Source organism: Peromyscus leucopus, chromosome 6, assembly GCF_004664715.2.
Source record: "Peromyscus leucopus breed LL Stock chromosome 6, UCI_PerLeu_2.1, whole genome shotgun sequence".
In the NCBI taxonomy this organism is placed as follows: domain Eukaryota; kingdom Metazoa; phylum Chordata; class Mammalia; order Rodentia; family Cricetidae; genus Peromyscus; species Peromyscus leucopus.
The window spans coordinates 42,327,850-42,353,196 of record NC_051068.1 but is presented as its reverse complement, the minus strand read 5'-3'; the positions used below and the strand labels follow the sequence as shown (position 1 = coordinate 42,353,196).

At 42.1% G+C, this 25,347-nt stretch overlaps 1 protein-coding gene across 1 annotated transcript in view; it reads left to right on the top strand.

Annotated features, from left to right (window-relative positions):
- The window catches only part of Plch1 (phospholipase C eta 1), a 207,775-nt gene extending 184,950 nt beyond the window's left edge, over positions 1-22,825 (top strand). The window contains 10 exon segments of the mRNA XM_028894530.2: positions 5,123-5,220; positions 8,987-9,166; positions 9,263-9,370; positions 10,016-10,140; positions 12,060-12,144; positions 14,292-14,438; positions 14,738-14,817; positions 16,374-16,433; positions 16,872-17,226; positions 19,534-22,825. Coding sequence (XP_028750363.1) covers positions 5,123-5,220; positions 8,987-9,166; positions 9,263-9,370; positions 10,016-10,140; positions 12,060-12,144; positions 14,292-14,438; positions 14,738-14,817; positions 16,374-16,433; positions 16,872-17,226; positions 19,534-21,596 — 3,301 coding nt within the window. The 3' untranslated portion in view covers positions 21,597-22,825.
- Positions 22,826-25,347: the final 2,522 nt, after the last annotated feature.

Genomic DNA, 25,347 nt, shown 5'->3' with positions numbered 1-25,347 from the left:
AACCTGTTCTTTAACAATTTCATTCATGTATATAATGAATTCTGATTACTCTCACTCCCTACCCTCTCTTTTCCTGCTACCACCCGTGTCAGCTCTCCCTCTTCCCTATAAATCTCACATTTGTATCATTTGATTTTGGGATCCAGCGAGTTTAAACAGACCTCTCTGGGTGATCATGGCTTTAGAACTAGCCATTGGAACCTGGTGGGCTCCCTAATGGACATATGGCTGAAGACAGTGACTCCTCTCCTAGAATCTAGTAGTACCAATACTTCAACAGGGAGTGGCGAGGCCCCGCGAGCCCCTCCCTCATCCATGACTGACAGTTGACCGGACCAGTCTTGGGCAGGCTCAGTGCAGCTACCCTCGGCCACTGCTGCTGATTGCAGTGGAGGTGTCAGACTCAGAAGATGACCTCCCACAGCCTCCTCCCTGACTTCTGGCTCTTTTTTTTTTTTGGGGGGGGGTGGGTTTCAAGACAGGGTTTCTCTGTGTAGCTTTGCGCCTTTCCTGAGACTCACTTGGTAGTCCAGGCTGGCCTCGAACTCATAGAGATCCACCTGCCTCTGCCTCCCGAGTGCTGGGATTAAAGGCGTGCGCCACCATCGCCCCGTGGCTCTTGCGTTCTTGTTGCTCCCTCTTCTGCAGCTTTTCCTGAACCTTAGCTGGGGAGGTCTACATGTCTTATTTAGGGCTGAGCATTCAACTGTCACTTGTTTTTGCACTTTGAGCAGCCATGAGTCTCTGCATTCCCGTTATTCACTGCAAAGAGAGACTTCTCAGGTTAGGCTGGGAGTAGTGTTTGTCTATGTATAAATGTAGATAATTAGAAGACTGTGTTTTTTTTTTTTTGTTTGTTTGTTTGTTTTTTGTTTTGGTTTTGTTTGTTTGTTTTGCTATGTCAGTTTATCTAAACAGCAGTAAGTTCTTTCCTAGGGCCTACGACTTCACCAGCCCTCTGGTTTGGGCTGGTTTTATAGTACCATGCATGGATTCTCCCCTGTGGATAGGGCCTCAACTTCAACCAAGCAGCAGTTGGTTACCTCATAGCGGGCGCATGTTGCTAGGCAGGTTGGCATTATAGTTCTTCATGTCCCCCAGCAACCTGTGTGGAGCCCCTTGGTGCACTATGGGAGCTAGCTGGCAGGGAGGCACTGCCTGCCTCGCTCCGGCTTTATTTCTGTTTCTTGCAGCCAGTGTGTATGGGATCCTCAACAGTTGTGTCTTACCATCCAGTCCTGGCAGACAGCCAAGTGCCCAGAGCCTGTCTGTATTCTGTTGGAAGTCTCCCTTAACCACCAGTTCACATGAAGGCACCCCACACCTGGCACTGGAGGTTTTGATTACTTACTCATGGCTTCTAGGCACGGCATTATCTGCCATGCAGGCCATTTCCCTACTAACTCTTTTAAAAAAAAAAGTTTTATTTAGTTATCTTAGAAAACAGATATTTAAAAAAATATTCTCTCTCTCTCTCTCTCTCTCTCTCTCTCTCTCTCTCTCTCTCTCTCTCGTGTGTGTATGTGTGTGTGTGTGTGTGTGTGTGCGCGACTGCGCATGTGCATGTGTGTGCACACACGTGTCATGGCCTGTGTGTGGAGGTCAGAGGACAGCTTGTGGAAGGAAGGAAGGTAGTTCTTTCCTTCAACCACGTGAGTTCTGGCATTCAAACTCAGGTTGTCAGACATGGTAGCGAATGCTTTTACCCTCTAAGCCCGCAAGCCTAAAACAATAGGTTTCTCTATTTTTCACAATTCTTAGTTTTGATTAACCTCCCCCCCCCCTTCTCTCCATGCCCAACTCCATCCCTGTTTAAACATCTCTACACCTAGTATCCCCCTCCTTCCTTTTGTCAGTTATACACTGGACAGAGGATTAACACGTAGAATATACAGAACACTGAAACAACTAAACATTAGATAATAACCTAATTTTAAAGACTAGGCTATGGGACTGAGCAGAGAGTTCTCAAAGAAAGCTATAAATGACTAATAGACACTAGTGTTCGACATCGCTAGTCACCAGGGAGATGCAAATTCAAACACTTTTATATTTTGAGATCCATCTCACCCCACTCAGAATGGCTATTGTCAAGAAAACAAAGGGCAGAAATGTCAGCGAGGAGGAGAGGAAAGGGGGATCTTTATTCGCTGTTGGTGGGAGTGTAAACTGGTACAGCCACAATGGAAAGCAGTACGGAATGTCCCAGAAAACTAACAGTGGAACTTCCATAGGACTTGGCCACACTTCCTGGGCATATATCCAAAGGACTTCACGTAGCCTGTCACAGAGATGCCTGTACTTAGATGTTCACTGCTGCTCTATCCGCAACAGCTAGGAAAGTGAGTCAGCTCACGTGTCTGCCAGCCCATGAATGGCTAATGAAAATGCGGTGCTTAGACGCCATGGAGTCCAATTCAACACCATACAAATGTGAAGTTATGAAATGTACAGGAAAATAGATGTAGCTGGAGAATATTATAGTGAGCGAGGTACCCTAGACCCAGAAAGACAGACACCATGTGTTGTCATGCAGATCCTCACTTCAGTTTTTCAGATTTCTGTATTCAAATTGTGTTGATACCTGTAGATGCCAAGAAGCAAGAAAGAAGTCCAGCGATTGTGGGCGGGGAGGCCGAAAAAGAAGGGCTAGAGTAAACACATGATCTGAAAATAGAGGAGGAGACTAGGTGTGGAAAGTTTCCTGTTCCCCCTCTTTAAGCTGTTGCCAGTAGTATTCACGATGAATGTTTTCAGAACCCAATTGTGACCCATGCTGTGATCGGGACTTCCTGGCAGGCAGGCACACGCACACACACACACACACACACACACACACACACACACACACACACACAACTTTGTTTCTTTACTGGACAGAGAAATTAAAGCCATAGAGGCCTTATAGGAATTTACCATTAGTGCTCAGGTAGGCTTTATATTTGTGCCCTAATGGGATGCATATGCATCAAATGCTCATTAGTGAGGGCAGAGGAGAAATGTGCAGAAAAGTTGAATGTTAGTTACAGTAAAAGATACAGGAGAGACAGGAACACCTTTCAGAAGAACTTTACTATTTCTAAATTAAAGAGTCTTAGGCACAGTTGGGGAAGGAATAGCATTTGAAAAGCCACAGTATTCTTCCTGCACTCCAACGAGGTGTCATCGTTGGTGTAATAGAAGGTATTACATGAAATAAGGTTACATGTTGCTCTTGAGTCATTTAGAGATTTTTCACCTAATACCTGTGAGAGCCTGAGCATCCCAGACAGTCACCTTGGGACTTGACTAACCCAATTCACTATTGGTATGAGCAATATAAAGAGCTAACTTTGTGTCAAATGTCTCCATGCCGCTGACTGTCCTGGGAGTTTTGCTTGTGAGTTTTAAGCATGATCTGACACTGATTTGTTCAGTTTTTATCTTTAATATCTAGTTCTCAAACCTTTTCATCATCCCCCCAAAAAAATCTACCCCTCAGCAGTCAGTCTGCTCCCCTCTCCTTTCTGTCTCTGGGTAGACTTTTTCTTGACAATATTTGACCTTTTAAAACTGCCTGGTTTCTTTCATTCAGTTTTGTGTTTTCTATTTTTTTTTAATACATCAACACATTTGTTTATGCATTCACTTATTGTCAGTTGAGATGATAGCAGCAGTGATTTTCTTGGACAGAGACTCTGGGTAGCCCAAACTAGCCTCAACATGTAATCTCCCTGCTTTTATCTGTCCATTGTTGAGATTACAGGTGTGTACCACTATGCCTGGTCTAAGCCCCTTCTGAGTTTTCCAATGGTCATTCCTGAAAACATACAAACAAATAACATTATATGGGCTGAGAAGATTGCATTTATATATTTAGGAATATATATTATATACCTAGATATACATGTATGTAGCAACAATTCATGAAAAAAATCGCCATGAATTTTAAAGAGCGTTTAGGCATATATGAGAAGATTTATAGTGGGGAAATAGAAGGGAGAAATGAAGATATTGTGTTATAATCTCAAAAAAATAAAATAAGTATTTTTTAAAACTGAGGAGGAGCTTAGACCAGGCATAGCTTTGTGTTTTTAAGATTCACTCACATTGTGGCATATATATGCTCTGTTCAGTTTTGTTGCCTAACCACTCACCGTATGTATATACTACGTTTTATGTATTTTATTCAGCAGCTGGAGAATGTTTTGGTAGCTTTCACTTTGTTGGTTGGGAAAAAGTATTGTCATGCATATTCAGATGCAGGATTTTACATGGACGTAGAATTGCTAGGTAACAATGTAACTCTTTCACTTGACCAACTGCTTAACCATTTCCCAGGGGAACTGCATCATTTATATTCCCTGACTGTGTCTGAGTTTCTTCTTGTCGTCACTCCCCTACCTTTTTAGTTAGAGCTATCCTAACAGAAGAGACATGGTACCTTCTTGTACATTTCCACTTCGCTCTTCACTAATGATGTTTATTGACCATTATCTTGTGGGCTTATTGGCCATTGGAATGGTGTTGATGAGCATTGAAGTGTTTGATAGTTAACTTCTCTCTAGAGGAGAAACGTGTGTGTGTGTGTGTGTGTGTGTGTGTGTGTGTGTGTGTATGTGTGCGCGCGCGCAATGAGGTGGCATGTGGAGATTTTACTGTGGTAAAGAGTAGTGGTTAAAAATGTAAGACTATAGTCAAGATTATAAGAATATTTTGTAGGGAGAAAACTCAGAGGGTACCTAGGAAAACTAAAAATCACATAATACAATGTATAGTCATTTAAAGAATATCTAAAATACTTGTAATTGTATTTCTAAAGGAAAATCACTGTGAAATTTTTGGTTCATTTCTTTTTAGGTCTTTAGATTTTATGGCCCACATTTCTGTACCTATTTAGTCTGTTTCCTGTGATTGCCCCTAGCTGGGCAGCTGTTTCCCAAGAGAACTCAAAAAGGCAGATCCCTGCAGCGCCTGACTAGAACTAAGGGGGTAGGGTGGTGTAGACACCACAGAAGTACTGAATGGGGAGTCAGACCTGGGGTCCAGTTCCGGCTCCATCAAGTCCCAGGGAAGGAGGTGCAACCAGAAGCTCCCAACCCTTCCAGCTCTAGACTTATTCATTTGAGTGTATGCTCTGCAGGTTGGGCCGCCGAAGGAGAACCATGAAACTGTGCAGAGAGCTCTCGGACCTGGTGGTGTACACAAACTCGGTGGCAGCCCAGGACATTGTGGATGATGGTAAGGCCCAAGAATCTCTCATTCGTCCCAACACTCATGACTTTTCTTTGTCATTGCTAGTTAATGTTGTCACTGATCAGATCGTTCCGACACATGTCTGTGACTGTATGGATTCTCATTTGCCAGGAAAATGATAGCTAATGTGATTGTGAGCTCACATACGGGGCTGCGTTAATCGTTGGTAGGTGCCTGATTGCCTGGAGGTCAGAGAAGTTTCCTACAGGATGGAGAAGGCTTTTATTATTCTGACAATGACAATGTCAGGTCTCACTCCAGGACTCGAACTGTGGAGACCTGACCTACTTTCATGACCAGGTCACAGATGGCCATTTCAAGTGTGAATGACCAGAAGGAGTGAATTAATTAGCTATAACAATAACCTGGAGAGACCACATTTTCTCATTAAACATTTTGACTTTGAATAAAGTAGTTTATTTCACTGACTGAAATTTTAACAGAAAGAGTAGACATATTTCAGCATCACTGGTTCTCATGGATTTTTCCTTTGTTCTTTTCTTTTAAAAATGATTTATATATTGTGTATATATGAGTATCTTGCCTACATGTATGTATGTGCACCACATGCATGGTTGGTGCCTGTGGAGGCCAGGAGTGGGTGTTTGATCCCCTGGAACTGGAGTTACAGAATACTGTGGGTGCTAGGAACCAAACCAAGGTCCTCAGAGTGCTCTTAACTCAGAGACATCTCTCCATCCCCGTCTCACTGCTTTCCACTGTATCAAGCTAGGAGGGTCCAGTCACAGTTGTCCTCATCTTTGAGTCTCCTAGTTGTTCTTTCCCTCCTTGTGTCCTGTTTCATTCTGTCACCAAATGTTTATTGAGATACAAGAGTCCTGTGGTGCTTCAATCCATTTTAATTATAGTGGAGTGAAATGGCGACCATTTTCTCAGTGGTCTCAGCACAAAGACAGCAGTGTGGGAAAAGGCTCTTGTCCTCACAGGCCTCGGAGTCTTCCCTGGGTTCTTTTTTCTTGGCCATAATCCACAAGTACACTTTCTGTATCCATTGAAAGATGACTTTTCTTCAACCTGGGTTTAGATTTCCTCCTGAAACAATGGCAGTTATGCAGAATTTAAATGAACACTATCTGTGAGAAAGAGGAAACCTCAAGACTCTCAACTAGCAAACGATGTTTTTTTATAATGACTGCCCATGGCTCCCAGATTAACCCAGGGATTAGCTGAATGGAGTTGAATATATAGCTGGTTTACAGAATGAACATGTTTATTAATAATACCTTTGGAAATCACAAGCCTAGTAGCTTTGGGAAAACAGTTTTGAGTATTGTTTACCTCTTAAACTCCATCTGGTTTGTCTTTAATTTTTTAAAAAAGACACAAAATGAACAGTACATAATGAGTATGTTGCTTATCTTTCTGCAAAACAACTCAATTCCATTAGAATACTAATTAATGCGAGCTTAGTAAGCAAGGTCATCTTAACGATACCCTGGTGAGCCTGTTTATGTGGAGAATCAGAAAAAATAACTCAGGTATTGATCAGCAGTGATGCTCCATATGAACTGGGTTTGTCGATAAGTGTATTTTCTCCTGCTCTATTCAATGCATTTTCCATCAGAATCTGCACATACATTCAGTTTCAGTTTTGTTGAGATGCATAAATTCTGTTCATGTATTCTGTCCATAATATATACTAGTAATTGTTTTCAGAGAACAGGCCCATGCTAGAGAAAATCACTAGGTTGAAAACTACAGTCCTCCCATCTCTTCCTCCTGAGCTCTGACTAGTTCAGGTTCCAGCTATGAAATGTCACTGACTCAGTTGTCAACTTTTCCCACCCATGGGAGTATAGCCCCCAGGACAACAGGTACCCTGGCAGACCACGTTGCCAACAAGCAAAGCCGGACAGCTATGGTCTGAGCACAGCAACTGCATTCCATTCTTGGTTTCCATGGATTTAGACTCTCACCTTGTCAGAGTCTGGTGAGAATGAGACTCTGGGCGAGCCTGCTCTTTATTCAGGCTGGTCCTCTGCAGCAGGCCCGGTAGACACAGGAGTACATAGGTTCCAGGATGTGAGGTTTGGTAAATGTGGGTAACAGCTGTGGCACTGGGATGATGGCTCAAGAGATGGATGGGGACAGAATGGGGAATGATTAAAGTTTTATTGCACACGATCCCCACATCTGTAGAGTCTACATTGACAACATTTTCTTGTCCAAGCAGAAACCCAGGTGCGGGCACCATGCATTTCTGCCTCTCTCCATTTTTATGCTATACTACTGAGTTATAGCCATACATCTTTTCTTGTGTTGATTTTGGGACAGTGTCTAAGTTGTCTGAGATGGCATTGAAGTCACTTGCTTAGTGCAGGCAATCCTTCAACTTGGAATCTTCCTCCTGGCCTCCAGAGTTGCTGGCATTACTGCATGGGCACTATCTATCTTGTGCCCCTCTTCAAACAGATTTCTATTGATTCCATGAGTGATCAAATCACCTTCAAAACTCAAGCTCTTTGTTTTTTTTCCAACATGACATTTTTTCCTTCACTAGTACATGTATTTCACATATGCTTTTTACTTTTTACATTTTCGGACCTATATGTTGCTTATATGTATGTACATGTCTATGTATGTAGCACACATGTGGGAGTAGGCATGCATATATGGAGTCCGAAGGATGTAGAGGCCTGAGGTTTATGTTGGAAACCATCCTCCATTGCTCTTCCACCTTATTCACTGAGTGGGGTCTCTCCATCAAACCCAGAGCTCACCCATATGGTTAGTCTTGCTAGCTATATTGGTGACAATGCTGTGGGGCTCCATTGTCTTCACCTGCCCAAGGAGGAATTCCAGGCAGGCCACCACAGCCACTGGACTTTTATGTGGGTTTTGGGTATCTGAACTCTGGTCCTCATAGTTACACGGCAAGTGCACAATCACTGAGCCATCTCCCCAACCCTACATGCGTGTTTTTAATGAGCATCTTCAATGTTTGTCTCCCTGGTGTCAGGAGTAAGTTGTATATGTGGCTTCATCCATTCACTGTCACCTGCATCTTTGCCAAAGATACAGCTTATGTCATGAACCTACAAAATAATTTTCCTTCCTGCCTCTTCTTGCTGACCAGACATGAATCAATGAAATAACTGGAATATGGGAGAATATGGGACCCCACAATGGGGGCACCTTAGCAAATGAAGTTCTTATTCAGCTTTGCATTGGCAGCAGAGTCCCAAGAACGGAGTCTTAAATGGGTCTTTTTTTTTTTTTTTGGTCAGAAATTGCTTACATTGTGGCTTGTTAAACGGCAAATTTTGTCTATTTGTTCATACCTGTTTATGTTTGACTTAAACCTTTCCTGTTTCTAACCAGCTACAGCTTAATGTGATAGATAAAGATACTTTAACTTCTTGTTCTGATAAGCACCTGAGTCTCAGTTAATTACAATGGGGTCCTCTTCTGAGGAGGGTTCAGATAGTCCATATGAGCTGCCACCAACCAGAGTGTCTCTGAGTTTTGTTTTTCCTGACACTTTCTTTTGGTGGTTCTACCTATAACTTGCCACGGAGTGGGGTGGGTCACTCTGAACCCATTTTGATTCTGGGGTGAACCTTTAACTTGTGAAAGGTCTTTGGTGGATTTGATATGTCTAAAGTCTTTCATTGGACAGGTTGGATCCACTTCTGCTGTGGGCTGTGGGTGGGCTCTGGCGTTATCCAGTCTTTTAAGAGAGTGTTGGCTTTGGTGCGTCCATCACTTTCCCTGTTTCTTTGACTGCTAGGGACCACAGGGAATGTGTTGTCCTTCAGTGAGACAAGAGCACATCAAGTGGTCCAGCAGAAGTCAGAGCAATTCATGATCTACAACCAAAAACAGCTCACAAGGATTTACCCCTCTGCCTACCGCATCGACTCCAGCAACTTCAACCCTCTGCCCTATTGGAATGCAGGCTGCCAGCTAGGTGGGTGTGGCCTGAGAGGAGCGGTCCTTGGCATCCCCTCTCTACCTTACTAACTCTAAATTGCTTCTAATCCTCTCAAACGTTCAATGTTCACAGTGGCTCTGAACTACCAGTCTGAAGGACGAATGATGCAGCTAAATCGGGCAAAATTCAAGGCAAACGGCAACTGTGGCTACATCCTCAAGCCGCAGCAGATGTGCAAAGGTAAGCGCCGGGGTCACAGCTGTATCTGAATGCAGGTGATACTCCGCTATTTAAAAGTTTTGAATTTATTATTATTGTTGTGAATGTGGGCATGTGTGTTTATATGTATGTTAGTGGAGGTCAGAGGGCAACTTTGTGGAGTCTGTTCTCTCCTCCCACCGTTGTGGGCACCAAGGACTGGGCTCAAGTCTTCAGGCTTCACGGCAAGAGAGTTACCCACTGAACTGGATTTGTAGAAGTTAGACAACAGAGTTTCTGTTCTCGACTTAATTTCAGATTTTTTTTTTTCTGTTCCCTGTATTTGTTCTAGACCCGAGATAGCTTAGACAATAATTGGAATCTGGTATAACTGCCCTTCTTGTGATGCTACAGGCATTCAAATAGATTGTCCATCCATGTCATGGTTGCGCTGTCGACATGGCTTTAAAGGATCCCATCCCCTGGCTTTTGGAAAGAGTGTAATGAAAACACAGCTATGGAAGTGCCTGCTGCTGCTTCTGCTGAAAGTCACATTGATGGTTACATGATAATTTCTTACTTTTAGCAAACACTGTGATAAATGACACTGTTGTTTGTTTGGCAGACTGTGTGTGTGTGTGTGTGTGTGTGCTCCTATGCTACTGACCTCTACCTTACTTGGCCTAGGTACTTTCAACCCTTTTTCCGGTGATCCACTTCCTGCCAATCCCAAAAAACAGCTCATCTTGAAAGTGATCAGTGGGCAGCAGCTTCCCAAACCCCCTGACTCTATGTTTGGAGACCGAGGCGAGGTAAGTCACATCTGACTGCCTAATTAGTTAGATATGAGATTATTTTATTTTGTTTAAGCAGTCATCTCAGTGTCTTTAGGGGTACGTGTGTTGGGGGATACAGAGGTTTATATATGAGTGTGTGTGTGTGTGTGTGTGTGTGTGTGTGTGTGTGTGTGTGTATGTATACGTGTGTGTGTGTGTGTGTCTATGTATGCTTGTGGGTGGGTATATACCTGTGTCTGTGTTCCTAAATAAGTCTTGACTTCCACTTACCAGGCAGGAGCTGGTTTTCTGTCAGTCACACAGAGTTCCTGCAGGGCTGTAGTATCACCTGCTTTGGAGGCTTGAAGGCATGATATTAGTTCACAGTTCAAGACTGATGCTGGCAGTTTGGATGTAAAGAACAAAGGCTGAGTTCTTCATTGGCAGAAACATGATCCAAAGCATGTATTTAGCTTCTAAATCGCACATGTCTGGCAACCTTCCTCACTGCCGCCTGCTCCTTGGCCTCATGTTTTGTGGCCACATGCAGACTGCTGTCACCAGCTGCTGTCCTTCTCTTGCAGGATACAGCAGCCTTTTATTTTCTCCCCACTGGCCAGTCAGTCCCGTTTCCATGTCCTCCTCTCAGGGCTTCCCATTGCTCCAGGCTCTCGGCGTTTTCACCCTCTCTACTATCGCCCCTGACCTTGTGGATGGGGCCATACAGCTCTGTGTGTTCATACCACTGTGAATGCTGTGTGTCAAACTCTATCTGACCTGTACGCAGTTCAGTGCAGTGCAATACTGCAGGACACACACACACTTCACCTCCCTAGGCTCATCCCCTTCTTCATAGTGCGGTATGGTGTAGTACAGTAACGCAGGACACACACACAGTTCTCCTCCCTAGGCTTATCCCACTCTTCATAATGGCTCTTTCCAATCTCTGTACTTATTGACAGATAGCACAGTGCCCAGGTATAGAAAGGAACACATCATCCAGGGCCATGGCCTCCGTGTCTGCTGCAGCTTTCTCCGATGGACCCACCACTCTGTTTTCCTTTCTTTTTACCTTCTGCTCTGTGTTCAACAGCAGGACTAGTTAATTGGTATAATCAGAAAGTTTGTGTTTATTTCTTTATGTCTGAAGAAAGAATACACATTTCTTGTGTCTCTTAAGCTTTTCATTTTGAGAAGTCTTTAGCTCCAGAAAAGTTGCAAGAATAGTCCAATGGATCTCCTCAATTCACTAATTCAATGATTAAATTTTATAGCACATGCTTGCTGTCCCCTCATGTTTACATATTTTGTAAGTATGTCTGCTGGGGGTTACATGTTTGTTTTCCTTGGCAGTCATTTGTGACTGTCTCACTACTTGATTAAGAACAAAGACATTCTCTTGTAAAACTACAACAAAGTACAATATTATCTAATATAGTACCTGTATCTAACCCTTTCAGGTTATCCTCAAATTATCTATCTTCTTTTATTTTTCAATTCAATCATCAGCAACTTTTTATTGCCATTTTTCTCCAGTCTTGTGTGATTCAAAATAATTCTCCAGATTTTTTATTTTGATCTTATGACATTGGAACAATGTAGCCATCTTACTCATGGTAGACCTTTAAGTTGCTTCCAGTGTTTGACCATAAGATTGCGACTTCTCTGAGATTCTGTGCATGGGTATGTGAGAGTCTCCTACCTTGGTTGGGTATGTATCCTGAACTGAAATTGTAGGTTCTTTGAGTAAAAGCTTGTGTAGAAGAATTTAATGTTTTAATTCCACTCTTCACTCATGTATCTAAAAATACTGTACCTGGTTCTATAATTCTTTGAGTAAGCTTGTAGTAAAATCAAGGTTATTGAAATGTGAACACTTGGCTAATTTATTCTCAGAATCATTAACACTCATTTGCATGTGACATGGGCACTAATACTTCCTCCCTTTTCTACAGATCATTGACCCCTTTGTTGAAGTTGAAATTATTGGACTGCCAGTAGACTGTTGCAAGGATCAGACTCGGGTGGTGGACGACAATGGTAAGATGGCGGTCGGTGTGCACTCCCGAGGAGGTGCTTTGCAGTTTGGACCAACTAGGAAAAGTGTCCTGTTTGGAAGAGCAGGATGGCTGAGATCTGTCACTGCCATCTGCACGTGTGTTCAACACACGGATAAAATTCATCCACTCGCTAAGCTTCTGATTCCTTTCTGACCAAGGAAAGTAAGTTCCATCAAACACGTAGTTTCAGGAGGAGTCAACCACTGTGCCCTATAACATACCTCACGCTCCTTAAATGATGACAGGCTGAAAATCAGAGTCCACCAGTGAACAAACGAGATTATCCTTTTTGTTGACTCTGTTATAACCCCCCAGTTACTTCTGCAACTAAGGAAAGAAGGTTTGGTTAACACCTGAAGAACTGGGATGGATACGTGGTACATTTTGATGAAGTTATTATAATCAAGACCCCTAGGACTCTTGCTTGGCCTTTCTATGGAAAAGCATGAGTGTCTTCTTAAAGACCTGGATTCCAAACTCACCCAGGGGAATACTTCCTAGTGTGTTGCTTATAATGTGTTTTGTGTATTCTCATAAATGAGTCTCCTTGAAACTTTCATTCCTGAGGCGATGTGTTTAGTCAGTTTCTCTTGGCTTTTGTTGTTGTTTGTTTGTAGCATGAAAGTATCTAAAGATTGGGCCAGAATTCTCTGGCCCATTCATTTCTGAAATATGGTGAGTGGCCAGCATTTCAATAGTGGCAAGAAGGTGTTACCTTTACCCAAATCTAGCATATTTTTCTGGATAATCTTATAAAATTATATTTGCTTGTTCTATATTTGACAAGTAATATTTCATACATATTTTCTTAATTTATATTAATTAATATCCTAAAATGATTTGAAATCAAGGTTATCAAAACATTTGAGAAATCAGCAGTTCGCAGGGAGCCCCCTTGTAGGAATGTTAGTTGTTCAAAAGTAAAGTGAACCCGTGAGGAAATAACATTCTTAAAGCCATCCTTATGTTGTATTTTTTCAGGGCTCAGGAAGTTGTTCCTTCTTTTCTCAGTTGCAGATGTAACTGAGGGGTCATGACAGAGTCAACAAAAAAGATAATCTCTTTGGTTCACTGCAGGGGCTCCCTGATTTTCAGCCTCTCATTATTTAATGAGCTTGAGGCTTTTTATAGGGCAAAGTGGAAATTATTAGGGGACAAACCACAGGCAGACTATTGCAGTATTTGAACCAAGGCATCTGCTTTCTTTTTCATGTTCAGTGCGAACAGAAATAGAGTAACTTCTTGCTTCATGAGAAGCCACTAAGAATGTGCAGTGCACAGTCTAGTTTGGGCCTCCTGCTCACTGTAGGACCTTCAACACATTTCTGTGAACAGCAGTTCTATAAACTATAGAATGAGTAACAAATGTTTTGGACTTTCAAAAGTATAAGCATGTGTTACTTGTATAAATTTGAAAAAGTTGTAGTTCGAAACTTGATAATGTATGTACGTTTTCCTTATTTAGACCATAATAAGCAGGGTGTGGTGGCTCATGTCTGTAGTCCCAGCACATGGGAGGTGCAGACAGGAGGATCAGGAGTTGCAAGACAACCTGGACTACTGCATGAAACCCTGTCTCAAAATACAAAACAAAGGGAATCCACAAGTCCCTGCTCTGCTGTTCTTACAGGGTTTCTCTAGGAATTAAATAGGACTGTTGTACACAACAGAATCAAAAGCTATAAAGAACCATATGAAATGGTGGTTCTTGGTGGTTAGTTACTCCAGCGGGAAAAGCTTTGGTAGATGAGAAATAGGGTTTTTTTAGGGGGTAACTTTCTATAATGTTTCTGCTAAAATACTCTTAGAATACTACTATAATTTTTAAGCTTATTGAAGTTTTTTAGTGACGATTAAGAAGCTTCCTGATACAATGGGCATCAGAGATTAATAGAACTGATGTGATGTGATAATTTCCCGGCAATTTTCCTACCAATTATTTTCTGATAGTGTAGTAAACTCAGAGGCTTTCCTTCAGCAGGGCATCCTGGAGAGGCTCAGGCATTTGCATGAGTTTAATAACCATTACAAGCAATTTTCACTGTCTGCTCTACAGACGTTGCTACTAAATCATTTCCAACCAAGCCCTTTGCTTTTGCTGATTTTTCTTTTTCCTGTTTCTCTAAGGATTTAACCCTGTGTGGGAAGAAACCCTAACATTTACAGTCCACATGCCAGAAATAGCTTTAGTTCGGTTCCTTGTGTGGGATCATGATCCAATTGGAAGAGACTTTGTGGGACAAAGGACCGTGACCTTCAGCAGCCTAGTACCTGGTAGGTGTAAGCTGGCCTTTCCTCTCTGGATTGGCTATTCCTTTTTTGTTTTTGTTTGTTTTCTACTGTGGAAGAGAAGTATATAGGGTCTATTATATGCTGGCTTACTGGTTTCTCTTTGGAAGGTTTAATACATGACATGGGTTCCACAGGATATTTGTCAAATTCATTATGTAAATCATGTTATATGATAGATGTGATGTAAAATGTGAGAATGATAAATAAGAGATACGTAATTCTGTGGTATCCTCTGGAAAGCCAAATTCGACCCAAAGAACCAATTCTTTTTGGTTTTGCAGGCTACCGGCATGTCTACTTGGAAGGACTCACAGAAGCATCCATCTTTGTTCACATTACGATCAATGAGATCTTTGGAAAGGTGAGAAAGAGCATAAAACTGTAGTGTAACCTCAAGAAAGTGACTGATTTCATTAAAGGAATGTACATTTGACAAAGTCTTCTTTTGTGGGTGTCTGTGGGGAGCAGAGCAAGCTCAGGCAGTGTTCCTGCCCTGTCCCTGTCCACCTCTACTCAGGAGGTGTGCTCATTCCTTCTTCCCAGAGGTTCTCTCTAGGTTTAATAGAATTGAGAAGACTATCATACTTTCAGGCAATCATTTTATGAAAATAATGAAGACCATTAAAATTTGAATTTTATTGTAATTCTAAAAGTGACCCCATTTTCTACAGTAGGAAATGTATCTCAGAGGTTTGATGAATAGCCTATGCTAATCTAGCTATGATTCCAGCCAGGTCTAGGCAGGATGCATTCATATGGAACAATTGTAAATTGAAAATCAAAAAAGTGTGAATGGCTTTAAAACTACCCACAGAAGAAATGGAGAGAGGGAGAGTGGGGAGACAGATAGGGGAGTTAGAATGAAAGGGGGAAGAAGAGGGAGGTGGGAAGAGAGAAGGAGAAAGAGATGGACAAAAGGAAATAGGGAGAAAAGGAGATCAAATATCACAAAGAGGTATCTAGTTCTGCCTCGAGTTTTCTCCCTTCTCTGTAGAATGGGATGGTGGTTTGGACCCCAGCAGGTGCTCCTCTGGTCATGCCAAGTGCTGGAGACTCGGCCCCTGTCAGGGATTTTCAGGACCAGATGTGACTTGGTGGGAATGTAGAATGGAACAGTGCCCAGGATTTCCCCACGCTGCTCGTGACCATAGTCTGTGTCGCCTGGAGTTTGTCCAGAGTACTGGCATTCTCTGTGAATTCACTCTCCATGTGTCAATGTGAGGTGAAAATGGTACCTGCCTCATAAGTAGGTTTGCTCTTCTCTGAGAACCACCTGCCATGGAGTAAACAAGCATACTGCTGGCGAACATCATTGTTACTGTGGCCACGATCCAACTGGGAATTGAATAGGACTGTAGGTTGAGCCTCGGATCATTCAGCAGAAGGGAACAAAGGATTTTTATTTCTGAAAATGTTGGTGAAAACGTTCAGTCTTGCATTCCTGTTTATACAGCTTGTTGGGCTCTGTCTGTTAGCCTAAATGGAAACATACATAGATGATGTTAAGATGATGCCCGAATACCAGAAAGCCAGTTTAACTATGTAATGTCTCTAACTTCACTCAAGGTGGTGGGGAACGATGAGGCACACAGCATTTGTTTAAAACTCAGCCCAGAAATAAAATACAAATAAAGTATTTTATGTAACTTTTGTTTCATTCCTGAATAAATGACCAATTTGGAGTCATTTATTATTTTCAATGTATGTTTGGGTTGGGATGCTCGTACCATAACATGGTGGTGTTGAGTTGAACAAGGAATGAACAGAAGATGGGAAGGTCTTAGAGGTGGGAGGAAGGGTGTGTACAGGTCGGCACACTAGTCTTTTATGTTGACTGGCACTGCCTACTTGAATGAGCCCAATTGTGTTTTGTTTCGTTTTTGTTATTGTTATTTTTGTTTTTTTCCTCCCCTGCAGTGGAGCCCTCTAATCCTCAACCCCAGTTATACCATACTACACTTTCTAGGAGCTACAAAGGTAGTTTCTCAGCATGGCCCTGCATTCTCCCTGGCATAGTCTTGTGAAATGACTGTGGTGGCATGCCCCCTCCTGTCTCTCCATCTTCTGCTTACCATTTGGAAACACACATTTGTTGCTTCAAGGCTGCTGAAATTTTGTTAGTTTGTTACCCGAGGAAACTTTTCTACCATTTTATCATCTCTGGGTAGGAAAGTTCTAGAAAGGTTGGCCATGAAATTGAAAGACTGCCTTCCTCACAGAGTAATGTTGATGAGCTGTGCATGGTATTGTATGAACCCACTGTGAGCTGCTTTCTTATTTTGATCGTCCTTCAATCGATGGCTGTAAAATTTCACTTCACGTTCATTCTTCATGGAGCTGCCATTTCAAACTCAAGTCGTTCTTACGATGGCATGTGTTTAATTTGTGCTTGGTTCTTTTTTTTTTCATCCTCAGAATAGACAGCTCCAAGGTCTGAAGGGACTGTTCAATAAGAATCCCAGGCACAGTTCTTCAGAAAACAACTCCCATTATATTAGGAAGCGATCAATTGGAGATCGAATTCTGCGTCGTACAGCCAGCGCTCCGGCCAAAGGCAGGAAAAAAAGCAAAGTGGGATTCCAAGAAATGGTTGAGATAAAAGATTCCGTCTCTGAGGCCACAAGAGAGCAGGACGGTGTCCTTCGGAGGACCACGCGGAGTCTGCAAGTGCGCCCTGTCTCTATGCCGGTTGACAAGAGTCTTCTGGGGGCTTTGTCGCTGCCCATATCCGAAGCAGCAAAAGACACAGATGGAAAAGAAAATTCTCTGGGTAAGGTGCTTTCGGTTTCTCTAAGCTGCATTTTCGTCCCTTGTTTCCATTACAACATAGTTACCATTCTGCTATTAAAATATTCTGAAAAATAATCAACTTCTAATGTTAATTCTATGCAAGAGGATGTAAACTTTGGTAAGAAAGTAAAAAGTGAGCTATTTCCTCCTCTACTATGGCCTTGAACCTAACATTTCCATCCGTGGGGAAGGGGAGGAGCATTGGTGTGATGGCTTTGCGCATGCGGCTCTGAGAGGAAAGGGAAACCTACAAAAAGAAAACAGTGTTGGTTTCTGAGTGGTAGCGGCCTAGATCAGGGACAAGGGCTTTAAAGATTGTCCCAAGGTTGTATAGACCCACCCTGGCTTTTCTGGGATTGAATGCAGCTGCATTACTTTTCACTATTTAAAATATTTTTTTGTAGTTGGAAATGTTCATGGGGAAAGGATGCTGTTAAAAGCCCATTGCTGATTCCACTTGGAAAAATCTTTTCTTCCCTAAGGTGTGGTTGAGGCAGCATTTTCTTCCTATGATCTCACTTCCCTGCTCTGGATAGTGGCAGGGGAGGAGACGTGCCCACGGCTCTTGCTCGGTTGCAGGCTTTGTAAGTGTAGGAGTTGGGAGCCATCTTCGTCCTTAACTTGGAGACAACCTGATGATAAGAAATGGCCACTTTACAATGTGACAAAGAGCTCTTGAATTTGTGTCTGTGACTCCCCTTCGTATTCGAAAACTGTCCACTGACTGTTTCTGGAATTATCTCAAACAAGTAGACTGTAAATACCTTGCATTTTAGCAAAATTAGTCTTTATCCAAACAATATAATTCCAGTGATTTATTTTCCCACAAATGCTGTTTTGCTTGTATTGGTTCTTATTATAAGATCTTCCAGGGAGAAAAGAAAAGCCAGTTTTTGATTACTTCATTAGAAGAAAGGGGAGAGGTGAAAATTGAAAATTTCCTAGTTTGCAAGGCCCTGGAGCCTACCAAGTACTGGAAAAATGGTTGAAATTTTGCTAAGAATAGTGTCAGAGAAGAGAGGACATACATGGCTTTAAATGTAGTTTAAAAACCTATTACAGCAAAGTAAAACTGTCCAATAGAAATCTGTACTAACTGGTCCTAACTGCAGAAGATGAGTTGGGAAGGAAGACCAAGACAGAGTTTCTTTCCTACATTTGAAAAGATATAAGAATTAATTGTATGGATTAAATTTACAGCAAATATGGAATGATACCTAATCGTTGCAGGGATCCCAGATAATTGCAGACAAAAAATAAAGTAGAGAAAAAGGAGAATACAAAATTCTAAATAGTCTGTCTCTACAAAAGTGTTCGTTTTGGAAATGAAGTTATAGGATTTTAATTGTTTACAATTTGGGAAGCTTAATTTTTTTTATATGATGATTAAAATTTTAGTGAGGAGAAAATATTTTAGTGAAAAAATTCTTCATTCACATCATGACTTCGAGAGATTTAATAGTCAATTAAATAATCAGATAAAAATAACTGAACATTGAATTGCCTCAGCACATATCAAATAGGATGAGGTATCCCGGGTTATTGTGAATTGTATGTTTTTACAGTTTTCCTTAATTACCATTGTATTACCACTTTGGGCATAAAGTGGGAAATAATGTAATATATTTTTTTTATACTGAAACAAAAAAAATATCAACAAAATATTAAATGTTAGTAGTGATGTGGAATTGATGACTGGTCATCTGGTAATCTTTTCACTTTAAGCCAAAAGATACTCATAGTTTTGTGCACATATTGTACATTCCAACTGTGTTAGAAATTAATTGGTTAGATTAAATATTTTGCCAAAATGTTTTTTTAAATGATATCATGTGTGGTTTGCTTGTTGCTAATACATAAATGACATTGAAAGCTGACAGTGTCTTGTTTCCAGGTGCCATAGTACATTGTTTAACAGAGCTGTCTTGTTCTGTTTCTATTGCCATGCTTCTCTGTAGTACAGATCTGACTAGGAAGCAGCGTAAGGTAATCCTCACCATGAAAGCATAGTAACTCATTGACATTTTCTGGACAATGAATATTACATCCTCAGCTGATGTAATAGACATTCAAAAGGAAGCTCAGTGAAGTTCCTATAAATATATTTTACCATTTATCCATCACACAGACACTGTGTTGCAAACTTCTGCTTATTCCATAATTATATTCTGTCACAACGTAAAGCAGATTTACATTTCCCATTTGTCTGTGTCAAGACAAACGTGAGTGTCAGCAGAGCCTACAGAAAGCGATACACTTTACCTAAAATGCTGTTTGTTTTCTTTAGCAGAGGACAAGCATGGCGGAAGAAAGGGCGAGACAACTATAAAAGACCCACAGTTTTCCAATTTCAACAAAAAGTTCTCCTTCTCCTCCAGTGCCCTCCTCCACAAAGATGCCAACCAAGGGGTCCGCACTGTCTCAACCGCCAGTGTACCCATCACAGAACAGTGCGGAGGACCAGGTCCAAAGGGTGGGAGAACCAAACCAAATGTGGCAAATGACTGCCAGGAAACCCACTGTCCCAAAAAATCCCTCTCCCCAAGGCAGCATTTGGCACTTGATCCTGCGACGAAGGGACCACAAGCTCTCTCTGGGATGAAAACCAACCCAAAGGGGTATGCTGAGGCCTCCAGGGAAGGCAAAAGCATGTTGTCTGAAAGTCTTCTCTCTCGGAGTGCTCTGGAGATGGAGACCCTGGAAGGCAGTAGGCTCAAGGGCCGAGCGGCAACATCCTTTTCTCTATCTGATGTCTCTGCGCTCTCTTCTGACAGCCCTGATTTGCACTCAACTGCTATTCTTCAGGACACTGAAATTTCCAATCTCATCGATGATGTTACTTTAACAAATGAGAATGAGCCGGGCAGTTCCATCTCAGCACTGATTGGTCAGTTTGAAGAGAGCCACCACCGGGCTAACCTTGCTGTGGTCTCTCGTCTCCTTTGCACTGATGTGACATCAGAAAGTGCTCCTTTGCCTAACACAGTGGGTCTACAAACACCCGTCAAGCATGGTTTCCCCCAGGGGAAACCCAAGGCCTCCTTCTTGTGCTCATCTCCTGAGCTGATCAAGGTCTCTAATGCTGAGACCACCAAACCTGCAAATGACACCGTTCTTCGTGAAATGACTGCCTCTCCCTTCTCTAAACCAAAACCAGGTAATGACCCTTGTGATAAAGCCAAGGCAAGGGTCATAGAAGGCAACTTGCCTGGGTCCCCTGATGCTTCTCCTGGCCAGTTTCCCAAAAGCCCCACTCATGGAAAGGACCCGAGACAAGTGATGAATAGCCCTCCTCTTCCCACTGAATTGGGCCTGGAAGATGTAATAGACCCTGCTCTCTGTGTAAATTCTGCAGAGAGCAGCCTTGTGGAAATCGATGGAGAATCTGAAAACCTGTCTCTAACGACCTGTGACTACAGGGGAGAGGGTCTGAATCAACTTGTTTCTCCACTAGAACTGAAGCACAGCCAGGAGATGGAGGAGCAGGTCCAGAGAGGCTTCAGGAATAGGTACTGTAAAGATACCCTCCTGCCTTCTGCCCCTGAAATATTCAACAATATTCAAGGTGTCAAAAATCAAAGTATCTCTCACCTAACCTATCAGGGTGCTGGCTTTGTGCATAACCATTTCTCAAGTTCAGATGCAAAAACAAACCAGCCTAGGGCTCCAGATATGCATGCCCCCACACCCACGCAGTCAACACATGCTCCTTTGGTTGCTTTGAAACTGCCAAGTCCTTGTAAATCCAAAAGTCTGGGGGATTTAACATCAGAGGACATTGCGTGCAACTTTGAAAGCAAATACCAATGTATTAGTAGAAGTTTTGTGACAAACGGCATTAGAGACAAGAGTGTGACTATGAAGACAAAGTCTTTAGAGCCTTTAGATGCCCTAACTGAACAGCTCCGAAAGCTGGTGTCCTTTGACCAAGAAGACAGCTGTCAAGTGCTCTATTCAAAGCAGGATGCCAATCAATGTCCCAGGGCGTTAGTCAGAAAGTTGTCCTCAAGAAGTCAGAGCAGAGTCCGAAACATTGCCAGCCGTGCCAAGGAGAAGCAGGAAGCTGGCAAGCAAAAAGCTATGAGCCACAGCACTAGAGGAGGAGTAGTCCTCAGAAGTAAGCCTTCAGCTCCTGCTCTGGCTGTGAACCGACACTCCACAGGCTCATACATCGCAAGCTACCTGAGGAACATGAAAGCTGGTGGCCTGGAGGGCCGAGGCATCCCAGAGGGAGCATGCACAGCCCTTCGGTATGGCTACGTGGACCAGTTTTGCTCAGATAATTCAGTTCTGCAGACAGAGCCAAGCAGTGATGATAAACCGGAAATTTATTTTCTTTTGAGACTGTGAATTATATAAAGCTGCATTTTCATTGTTTACATGATATTCTATAGGATGTTAGAATTTTCCCATCGTCAGCGAACATGATCCTTGGCTTTGAAATGATTTTCAAGTGTGTTTTTGAACTTGTATTTGGGTCTCCCTCTGACTTCCTGTGTTCTCTCACTTTATGCATTTGTAGATAGATTCTGTGACATTTCCCAGGAACCCATGATCTCTTTCCCCCAAGGTATTGTAAATTGTGTCAGTATGAAATGTGTGCATGCCCTCGATGTGAAACTTCTCAGCAGTTTGGGTCACAGCGTGTGCATGTTGCACAAAAATGCTCTTTCCTGAGTCCTTGGGTCACAGTCACAAGGCTGTCATTTTTACTCACTGAGCGTTGAGCTCATTAAGACTAGAGTTTCCAAAGATAAATGGATTCTGTATTTGAAGCTACATTCTCCTTCTAAATTGAAAGGCACAGATTCAACTTTATAATTCATTTAAAAGAGTTGTTTAAAATAGTTACCTTGCCCTTTATGATTTCCTCACTTCGCCCAAAATGGGAATTCCATGAAGATGGATACCATCTCTCCAGTCCTCAAACCCCTTTTAGAATAGGCTTTAAGGAAGAAAGTGAACTCTGTATATAAGGACAAAATGGTTTGTTTTGCATAAATTTTGTTACATATTTTTGCTAATGGCTTTGTATGTAACAAGAATTCAGTTGCCAAACTGTCTGTCATACTTTTGAAGTATGTCTTGAAGTGTCTCTGATGTGAAATAATGAAAATAATGGCTTTCAGAATGAGAAACTTCAGCTGGCCATGGTGGGTCACGCCTTTAATCCCAACAAAGGCAGATGGATCTCTGAGTTTGAGGCCAAGCCTGATCTATATAGTAAAGTCCTGGTCAACCAGACCTACAGTGTAAGACCCTGTCTTCAAAAAGAAAAAAAAATAAAGGAAAAGAGACTTACCTTAGACTTAAAACTCAGAGTAGCGCAAACAGAAAACTTCCCCAAAGATTTCAAGAAAAAAAAATGTATTTTCTCATAATCCAAGTGAATAGGTAATTAAAAGAAACCTTTTCCCTTTAGGGACCAAGTAACTCTATTTTAGTACTGACATATATTATTTTCATCGTGAATCCATTTTTTATTGCATGTTCAGGTGTCATTTGCTTTTTGTACCATGAATTACAATGATGTTCTTCCTGGACTTCATAAAAATATAATTAAAACAGATTTTTGAACACTTGGTGGTTTTATTTATAAAACAAAAACAAACAGAATCACAGCTGGAGTTTGGGTGTTAGCTGTTGAGTGCAGGGCCAGGAGTGCTTGGATATGGCTTCCTTTCAGTGTGCTTATCACAGAATTGGGAACATTCAGTGTCAGGGATGGTTTTATACAGCAGTTTATGTCTCTGGGTATTTTCATTATGTTGAAGAAATATTAATTTTTTGCTTTTAATTTTTAGATATGTTTATGTGTATGAGTGTCTTTGCTTGTATGTATGTACAGCATGTGTGTGCCTGGTACCTGAGGAGGCTGAAGAGGGTGGGGGATACTTTGGAACTAGAATTAATAGACAGTTGTAAGCTGCTCTGTGTGGATGCTAGGAACAGAACCTGGGTCCCTTGCGGGGCCCAAGTGCTCTTAGCCACTGAACCATCTCTCCAGCCCTGTCCTACTGAAGAGCATATTTGTAAGATAACTTAAACAGGTATCAAATAGAATGTTTTTTGTGCATTTGGTATGGATTTGCAAGTTTAAAAATAATTCTTGGCAACTAGTCCTGTGGTATTGGTTGTAACTCACATGGAGAAAGTAAGCGAGATGCTCTTTTTGGTGTGTGTGTGTGTGTGTGTGTGTGTGTGTGTGTGTGTGTGTGTACATGTGTATGTGTACACGTGTATGTGTGTATGCATACATGCATAGGTTTGTGGTGTGAGGGAACAATCACACACTGCTTCCCTCAGTGCCAAATCTTAGCTTTTCCCTAATGATGGGAGTCATCTTTTTTCACAAACATTGGAAATTTGTTGGAGACAGAAGTATCAAGATGAAAGGAACCAGAACCCATTTGTATGCCTTTAATGAGCTTGAAGTCTTTCTGTCTTGGGGTCTTTGAACCTCTAATGTTCTATCCTGAGACCTTGGCACATTTGATATTATTTTTATTTTAGGAGACATTGACATAATACAGTTTTTGAAATTAAATTGCTATGAATAGACTTTAGTTGCTTTTTATGATTTAAGGAATCTTTAGTCCAAAAAGGAAAAAAAAATAGAAAAGAAAATCATGTGTCTCGTCATAATGTGAATGTTTGGGGCCAGGAGCTAGGTAATAGGGGAGTTCTCTTGGTGTCCATGATTTTGTCTGCTCGCATGCTATCGTCTTCTACCCACAGACAGAACACAGGGAGAGAAGGGGAACCAGTTTCATAATAGTGAGTTGAGAATTGCATAATACCCAAGAGGAGGCAATAAAGCCTACATTTTAATAAAAGCATCTGATGTTCAGATCCTGCTCATTAAGATTTCACCTGTTTAGCAGATAGATATAGGACTGACTCAGTCCCCAAGGCAAGTACACAAGAGAAGTCTCAATCAGTACCAATGGTGAGTGTGTGGGAAGCTGCTAGTCTCTGAACCTCCCACTTAGGACAAGCCCTGTGGAGTGTCAACGTGTCCTTACTGCTTTTTCATTAAGGCTGCATTGCGTGTTCCAAGTCTGAGTAGTTGAGGCCTCTGAAAGAGCTCTTCGGAACAGTGATAACATCCACAGAGGGCAGAAAGTGGAATTGCTTAACATGAATCCAACAAAGCAACGATTCCCTCTTAAACTCCTTTCTCTGGTCCTGTCACAGAATAAGGTTCTATAACTTTGCTTTGAATTTTGCTCAATTCTTTTGGAAGTATTGAAGCTCCACTCACACCTGTCTTTCCTCCATTAGCCATGGGTCAGTGACCATGCCTTATGACCTGTTCCTAGCTCAGGATCCAGCACGTATGTGCATTCGGTAAATGTTTGATACATTGGTAAATGCAAAGCTTAAGGGAAATGAGAAAGAAAATAGCATGTGTGGTATCGGTTTGTTGTACTGTCAGAAGCACAGGACCTTGTTCCAAACGCTTTGTGCGGTTATGACCTTTCTACATGTTGCCAACCCATGAGTTTTGAAAAAACAAAAAAATAGCTAAAATCTTAATCTATGACATTGAAAAAATACCCAGTCGTCCCCCCCCCCCAGAAAATTACTGAAAGTCCAGGGAAAATTCCCAGGGAAATGAGAATGGGGCTAGAGAGACGACTAGGCAGGGAAGGAAAAGAAAATACCAGGACATAAGCTGCTGAGATGACCAAAAGATGAGCCAGCTAGCTGTGAGGGTTATAGGATGACTCCAAAGAAGTCCCATGAAAGGCTGCACCCAAGAGCAGCTTGCAGGAGGGAAGGGGGGTGGGCAGTGCGCATCACTACGCCTTCCCATCCACTTTCAGTGGACCCTAGGAGGCACGGACTTGTGTGAGTCTAGACAGCCACAGCAGAGCTGGAGTCCCTTGGTGCACTGGTCTCCACTTTAGCTGGTGCTGCAAATGGGGACAGCTCCATGATGGCCATGACAGTCACAGCTGCATTCAGCATCAGCAGCTGTGGGAACAGCTGGGTAGCCGAAAGCCATGCCAACACTTGACTTTGAGAAGGATGGGATAAAATGAGCTAGAGTGATCCACAGCTGGGCCTTGTTTACTGTATTCCTTTCCTCAGGCTG